Source organism: Dendrobium catenatum, unplaced genomic scaffold (genome assembly GCF_001605985.2).
Source record: "Dendrobium catenatum unplaced genomic scaffold, ASM160598v2 fragScaff_scaffold_594, whole genome shotgun sequence".
Taxonomy (NCBI): Eukaryota; Viridiplantae; Streptophyta; class Magnoliopsida; order Asparagales; family Orchidaceae; genus Dendrobium; species Dendrobium catenatum.
The window spans coordinates 500,851-509,501 of NW_021319056.1; the positions used below are offsets into that span (position 1 = coordinate 500,851).

General features: G+C 35.0%; 1 protein-coding gene across 1 annotated transcript in view; it reads left to right on the forward strand.

Annotated features, from left to right (window-relative positions):
- The window catches only part of LOC110115965 (transcription factor Pur-alpha 1), a 23,913-nt gene extending 19,401 nt beyond the window's left edge, over positions 1 to 4,512 (forward strand). The window contains exons 3-5 of the mRNA XM_020849389.2: positions 1,987 to 2,127; positions 2,207 to 2,455; positions 4,043 to 4,512. Of these exons, the coding sequence (XP_020705048.1) occupies positions 1,987 to 2,127; positions 2,207 to 2,455; positions 4,043 to 4,195 (543 nt within the window). The 3' untranslated portion in view covers positions 4,196 to 4,512. The remainder of the gene's footprint in view (positions 1 to 1,986; positions 2,128 to 2,206; positions 2,456 to 4,042) is intronic.
- The last annotated feature ends 4,139 nt before the right edge of the window (positions 4,513 to 8,651 follow it).

The following is an 8,651-nucleotide window of genomic DNA, read 5'->3' on the forward strand; positions in this document are numbered from 1 at the left end:
CCTGGACGGTTCCCAGAACTATTCTCAGGACGATATTTTGAACAGTACAGATCGTCCTGGACGATCTCAATATCGTCCCGGACGATCCTGGGAGGAAAATCCAAGTCAGAGAGGAACAGTAAGGGAACGAGGTCTCACATTTATCACTTAGCGCCTCTGGTAGCAAATTTTTGAAATCTAAATCTCCATTGTTTCTTTCACCTAGGGGTGTCAATTTTTGACACAACCCGAAACACAACCCAAACCCGACTCGGAAAAATCCGGGTTAGGGTCAACCCGGACCCGAAACGGGTCGGGTTTGGGTTCAACAAATCAACTCGTTTTAAAAATCGGGTTGGGTTCGGGTTTATCCAACAACCCGAAAATGACCCGAAATTGATACGAAAACTCTTATTTGACCCGGAAACCCGAGATCGACCCGTTTTTGACCCGAAAATCGAATATTTGCCCGATTTTTGACCCAAAAATTAGCAATTTTATGTCAACTTCGGGTCATTCGTGTCGGGTCGGGTCGGGTTGACCCGAACAGTTCCGTGTCAATTCTGGGTTCGACCTGAACTCGAGCCGCTGACCCGAATTGACACCCATACTTTTACCGCATAACAGCCTTGAAGCAATTCCACCCAACTTAACTGCATGTCTTGTTCTGTATTTAATCACCTTTTTTTGCATCCGTATCAATATACGTTTAAGCTCTCTTTTACTGTACTAAATTGTAATTAATGCACAGGCGAACCAACTTTTCCACAACCTAATTTACTTGCGTATAAATTTGACTTGTAATAACTCTTTTTTTTTTTCTTTTTAGAGAAGTAATGGCGATGTGTTTCTATTTTCAAAGTTTTCCAATTACTGTTGAGGCATGTAACATGTGCGGAAGAAAGCACGAGCCTGTTGAGCTTTTTAAGATGGTCTAAATTTTTTGGACACCTAAATGAAGGCCTCCTTTAGCTCGTATATATTTTTGCTTTTATCCATTTTATATTTCTCTATAAATCTCTCTGGTAAATTCTGATTAAGATGTGAATTTCAAAATTAATTATATATGATATTAGAGGGTGGATTGCCAGTTCATATTTTATACTCGCACTTTTTTATTCTGTTTTATCAAAGTAAATATTATAGAGCAAATGGATTTTAGCTTAAATTAGATAATAAAAGGATATTTGCTTTATTTTACTTCTGTGTTAAATCAGCTGCACTTCTGTTGACGAATCTTTGAAGTTTTTTCTTTTCTGTGAAGGACTATTTGGTTGCTTTAAAGTTGAAAACACCTTTGACGTCAAAATTTGGTTATTCCTTCATTTGGTTCTACATTCTAAGAAGTCAATATTATGTTTTAAATTCCACTAACCTCCTCAAAATGCCCTCAAATGCAATAGTTTTATTTTAAGTGAAAATGAAAATATTATTTATTTCTTAAGATGTGTTTTCTATTTACAAGCAATCCCCTAAGGGAATAAACATGACTTTTTTTGCCCATGAAGAGTGATGGTACTTGGCCCAATTAATGAAATTGTATGTGCCAGTGGAATCAGCCTTGAGCATGACCTTTGGTTTCTTCGTGGAATTAATTTATTTTCAGTCAGCTCATCCAATTGCATAAAGATCATTTTGTCTGTAAACTTCTTAGTTTATTTTATGTTCATTGTTTGAATAGCCATCAATAAATATTAATGAGCTGTTTGCCTGTTTTGGAAAGTGAAGGCTAGATTATTTTATTTCGAGTAATATGGTGTGTTTCAACTCTAAAGAATTCTGCTTCAGGAATTTTATAAAGTAGAACACCTAAACTTTGGATACTTTACAAATTATTAGTTCTTTCAATAAGACAACCATAATATTTATATTCAATTTATGCAATCTCATTTTACCTTCTAATATTTTCTTATTATGCACACTCTGCAAAAGAGAGATTTGTGTTATCGAACTTGATATTCCTTTTTTGATTAATGTGTCAAAGGCTGACAGATGCTCAATGAATAGGTTTCGGAAGCATCAGTCAGTAGAAACCGCAGCACAATTATTGTTCCGGCTGGAAGCTCTGGCGAGGAAGGATGGTCAGCATTCAGAAACATTCTACTGGAAATAAACGAAGAAGTGTCCCGGATCTTCATACCAAATCAGGTTTTTATACATAAACATGGAAATAGAGTAGTTTTTACTTTACGTACATAATGTTCTGATCATATTTTCTTGGAAGCAGCAACACCTTGAATCCTCAGAGCGTGTTCCAGGACTTTCAGATGATGTGGGGGCTGGTTTTATATCAGGATCTGGCCATAGCAGTCAACCGGTTGCAGGATCTGACTTAAATGTTGATAGATTAGTTGAGCTTTCTCCACAGGATGAAGTTGGGAGCATGGGACTATCCAAAGTTATCAGAGCTGACCAAAAAAGGTTTTTCTTTGATTTAGGAAGCAATAATAGGGGTCATTTCCTGCGGATATCAGAGGTAATCAACTAGTTTCAATAGCTGTTTATTTCAAGATCTGGTTACCATTGATGCAGCAATATATTTAAGCAGTTGTAAACAAATTTTTAGATTTCTTAAGGGCACACAAAAACTTGGATTATGGCATTCTAGGAAGTTGCTCTTATTTCAACTTGCAGGCACAAACCTTGCAAGGCGCTCACTTGATTGGAAGAGTACCTCAGGCGCATGTTAATTTCTAAGAAATATAGTGATTTTATTATGAAAATAGGAAACAAAATTCTTTTGCTTTTTGGAGGAACGGGAGTCTATTGTCGTGGGGAGTTTTCTAGTACAAATCCTATAGATACAGCAAACTGTGCCCCTGTGTTAATATATGCTCAATCTTTATTTTTTATTTTTCGTGCTTGAGCCAAGCTAAAAAATGATATTATCGATTACATTGGGATTTTTTTATATAAATAGTCAAACTTAAACCAAATTGCAGCTTTTATAATGGTTGATGTAATTGAGTTAGTATCTTCTGAATCTTTCAATAATCAGAACTTTTTATATTGAACTAAATGTAACTAACCAAGCTAGCTTGCTGTGTTCAGGATAAGTGTCCACTCAAGTATACATTTACAAAATACCTCACTTGAAAATGCTGGTAGTGGAAACCAGATTTATAGAAGAACTTATTCCTTGACAAAGAAGATACTAAACAAACAAAAGCAAGCATATCTGGATTTCTTATTAAACTCTTATGAACACATGAGATGTTGATGAACGTAAAGAAACACACATACTTATGCATGAACTTGTTCACTCATGTGTCTTTCTAGGAGCTTGAATTGTGCTCTAATGTATCATATACTTTTTTTCTCTATTCAGCTATTGGAATACAAAAAAAACAAAGGTCGATCTTGTATGTGAAGTTCTCAACCAATATAGGATATGGGGAGAGGTTTATGCATTCACCCTCATATATTTTAATAGAGGTTGTTTTCATGACTCGAACATAACCTTCATATCACTATGCAGCCGTGGAGGCAACCTAATCATTACCCAAGTCCTTCCTGAAATGTCTAGATTGAATTATAATGTTAGATTAGTCCATTGGACTGGACCGGCTCACGAAATGGAGGCGAAACTCTTTCGTCTCCTGCAGGTGCCGCGTAAGCCGTCGAAGCAAATGACGCATTTTAGGAAGGATTTTTGAGGGATTTGGGAGGGAAATTTGAACATAGGGACTGTTTAGGGATTTCCTTTTGATTTGATAGCATTAAATACTTTGTTTTCCTAGGGTTAGGGCATCTTGAATTTCGCTGATTTTGGGATCTCTTAGGTTTAGGTTTTGGGCTCTAATTTCGTCTAGAGATTGGGAGAGATCGATACTCCACTCGAACAGAGGATCACTTGTATTTTGTTGTTTTCTTCCTATCTATTTGATTCTTGCAATAAAATTACTTTTTTTCTGTTTTCATTGCAATTGCTTAAGGTCTAGATATCAGGGTGACCTATCTTAGGCTTTTTTCTGTTCCTTACTCTACAAATAATGAAGTGCTCCAAATAGAGTTTAATGGCTTAAAGCTCCATTATGAAATTTCTTTTGATATGCAAGTGCAGGTGGCTGGTCCTGACCGCTCATCTATCATCTTGCCCTTGTCTGCGCTGAAGCAGTTTCATGAAATGCTTGGTCACTTCGTCGAAATAACCAAGGACAGGCTTGAAGGGATCTCAAACGCAAATGTGAGGACTGTGGAGCCTTCTCAGAGATGACTCCTTTGTTGGGTGGTTTCAGACGAAGCAATCTTGTTTAGCCTTAGTCTTTTCTTGTGTTAGTCTAGCGCTTGCTTTCCTGTAGATCATGCTTAATTTTCTGCCATTTTCTTCATCATAAGGGCTGATTAAATGATTAATAATATCTGGTTATTGGGAGTATGGTGAGAATAAGCAGGGGCTGGGTGTGATATAATGTACTATTATGCTTCGGTTGGTGTCTGTAATGTTATTAAAAGATACTTCAGCCCTGTTTAATTCTTTAAGAATATGTTATTATTTGTGCAGTTTGATCAATTTTGTGGCTTTTGATGTGATTTTGCGGTTCCAACCTTGCAGGAGTAGCATAAATTTTTGCTCTTAAACATGGGAACATTTATTAGGTGAGCTTAGCTCATGATTAGCTATTTTCATATGAATTTATGCCTGCATTATTTTGTGGTTTTATATTTTGAGTTTGTATTTGTAATATTATTGCATGATAATATAAAGTTCGGGATGTCTTTATATACTTCAGGGAGATATGTGGCGGTGCCATAGGAGGTTCCTTTCGAAATGGTGCTAATGGATTCAAATGAAATGCTCAGCTCAAATCATATTAAGAAATGATTAAAGTTTCGTTTGGGACGGCTTTTTTATTGCTTTATAAAATAAATTTTTAGCACAAATTTTTTTTTAAATTTGAAAATTTTGTACTAAAATTTCATTTTAAAAAGTAGTACGAAAATTGTCCCAAACGAAACTTAAGAAGGATGACTTGAAAGAAATGACTTTCCATTAAGCATGAGTTCTTGGGAAGGGCGGCATTGACCAATGCTGATCAAAATCACTCGTCAATAGTTGAGATGAAGAGTGTTGGCCAAGGCCAACAAAAACCGTTCACTAAGAAGGATGTTTTGTTTGAGACGATTTTCTTACTATTTTTTAAAATAATTTTGTAATGTAAATATTAAAAATTTTATACTAATTTTTTTTAAAGCGACAGTAAGAAATTCATTGCAAACAAAACCCATTAAGCATGAGTTCTTGGGAAGGGCGGCATTGACCAGATGAAAGAGTGTTGGCCAAGGCCAACAAAAACCGTTCACTAAGAAGGATGTTTTGTTTGAGACGATTTTCTTACTATTTTTTAAAATAATTTTGTAATGTAAATATTAAAAATTTTATACTAATTTTTTTTAAAGCGACAGTAAGAAATTCATTGCAAACAAAACCCAAGTTCGATTGGTTTGGGAAGACAGTGCTACCCTTCTAAGAAGAAGAGAGTTTTGGCTAAGGCGAACTAAATCACTCAGTGTAGGATGAGAACATAGGATAAGTTCTTGAGAGCAGGAGAGTGTTGCCCAAGGAGAGATTATTAAGTGCGGAGTGCCGACGGGGAGAACTGTCCGCACAAGCATTGGGTACTTAGTGGAACTTGCACTCAGTACAGCTGAGTACCGCTACGTACCCAGTGCTTATGCGGACGGTGCGCACTCCGCACCTAATAATTTTTCCCAAGGTTGAGGGATTGAAGGGCTAACTCCACATATTCATTGAGGGCTAATCTCTCAAGAGACTAATTGGGAAGGGCTGCATAAGGGGTAAAGGAACCCACCTGAAGGAAAGGCCATTAAAGTCCTGACAATCCTTTCAAATGTGTGATCTTCTGAATTAAAATGTCATGTCAAACTTAGATCGTAAGCCAACTAAATCAGGCTAAAATACGGCCAATCTATAACACCGCGTAATTTGAACACGACACTAAATTAATATCTACCATTAATAAGATTATATAATATATTTTCATTATAGGTTAAGATTCATTTATCTTAAAAGGTTAGACTATCTATGAAAAGTCTATGTTCTCTTCACTTATTTATTTTTCTCTCTTGAGCTCTCTTGAAGTTTATACCTTATGTTAGTAAGATGGTATAATATTTTTATTATGACCAGTTAAGAGTCACTGATCTCAAAGTTTTAGATTTTTTTATGAACATTAGAAGTTCTCTTCTAATCTAAGTTATTTTCTCTTCATTATAGAAAAGCCATCTATTTGTAGCGGCAAAATCCGCTTCAAAATTCGAGAAATGATTTGTGGCTGATTTGCAACGAATATGATTCCAGTGGTAAAACAGGCATCACAAACTAGTCAGTAGCTCTCTCTCTCTCTCTCTCTCTCTCTCTCTCTCTCTCTCTCTCTCTCTATAAATTATAATTGATAAGGATTTAAAAAAATTATATACATCAAATGGTTGCCTTTACAATTGCAATATGATTTTATGACCACCATTAACGGCCTATTAGGAGTTTCCATGCCATAAACCCATATTAGCAACTAAATTCCTTTATACACATGGTTAATTGACTAGAATGTATATACATTTGAAAGAACATATGTATAATCTACTAGAATTTACCGCATAAATGCTTCTCCTAGCTAGGTTCATATATTTGTTCATAAATATATATTTGCTCAAAAGGATGCATATATGTTAATACAAAGTAAGCTTTTCAAAAAAATTATGAATTGCAAAATAAGCATAATTAATTTAAGATTGATTATGTATAAAAAAACTTACTTATCTATGTATTATTATTATGTTCCTGAAGAAAAAACTTTTATCTACAAAAATTATACAAGAATACTAAAATAACTCTGAGAATGCCTCACACATTTCTTCAATCTATTAAGTTAATTCAAATTAATTATGGTTCCTCCACAAGATTTTGACCAATAAGTTTTCTTTGTTATCGTTGTTTTTTTCCTTCTCATAGTTTGGGTTAGTTTTTATTACCATTTAATTTATGTCATATATAGTAAATAATATGAACATGATCATTTACATAGTTATGACCTCATTTTTTGATGTAGGTTGAGCTTAAAAATGTTCTAGCTTTTACTAACTTGTCCTAGATCTTAGGTGGCTGATCTTAAGCTTTTACTCAATGGACTCTTGTTGACCCAATTAAGCTTCAATAAGTATCTTTTAACTAATCTTGTGATTCATCCTTGATACACCTTAGGTAGATCCTAGGTGTTTTAGTTTATTAATCTAGTTGGGTCATAACTTGATATGGTGGATCTTAAGTTCCTGCATTATAACTTTTCTAACCAATTTTGACCCAATCATGATTAAACTTACTTAGTTGACCAATCATGCTCATGTTGACCACCTTGATTAACCTTTCATAGGTCTCAAGTGTCTTATTTGACCAATGACTGGCCCATCTAATGCAATTTAGACCTTAGCCTAACTTTAGTTAACCCAAACTCAAATTGAATTAGTCTGAACCTCTATAATGCTCCTTATGTCCATTGTAGATCATTTGCATTAATATATAGGTGCTTAGCCCCCAACTATGAGAATCTTGACCTAATTAATCCAAATGAGCCCACTTGACCCATTTAAATAATTAGAGCCCCATAAATCAATTTGATCATTGAACACAGTTCTAATTTTAATCGGTCTCAATCAACTATATGTTTTAAAACATACTCTAAATTTGATTGAACTAGTGCACTTAATCAAAATGAACCCTTAGTTGAGCCTACATGACCCAATGTGATCCTTTAAGCCAAATTAAATTTGATTGACTGCTTGACCTAGTTAAAAACTCATATTTTCTTCACTAGGTGTACCAGGCTACATTTGACTTATTGTTGCTCACCCCAAAGTGTTTAAACCCATATTGATCCCAAATTGAACTGTTTGGGCCAGCCTAACCTCAAACTGGAACCCCTTGGCCATTGCCTTCAAATTGGCTAACCTCCTTAGCACCTTAACACCCTCTATTGATTAAATCAAAGGGCAGGGATGGGTTACATTCCATTTTACACCTCAGTTGAGAGTAGATGGGTCTACAATGTTTTTTCACACTAAGGGAGCACCTTGGTGACATTTCTTGAGACTAACAACTCTTCTATAGACCTTACTCAACCAACCTTAGTAATGTTTATGAAGCATTTTCATCAACATACTCATCAAGAACAACTCAAAATTTGGTTAAGCCTTTATTGTGATTATGTTAGGGAGATGAAGCTTCTCAACATATATATTAGTTCTATTAGAACATGTTATGATCATGTATCGCTTACTTAACCCTACTTTGTCTCCTTATTTATTCATCGAAATTAAACATTAAATAACATTCCATTTTTTTACAACATTGTAGAGCACTTTAGGGCTCCTTTGATTCAAGTATTTTGATAAAGTGGTGGTTCAATATTCTCTCTAGAAGCCTCAACCTTGAACAAACATTGTAGCTTCTAACTAAGGTAGGATAAGAAATTATGTGTATTAATTCGTAGTTTGATTAGATTGATAAGCCATATTTAGTTTAATATTAACCTAAGTACTAGATCATGGTAGGAACATATATTTTAGGCCACTTGATCATTGATCAAGTGCTCCAATTTGATTTTCCATCAGAACCAAGGGCTTACCTTGAGTTCTACCCTAGCAATGCATTACCA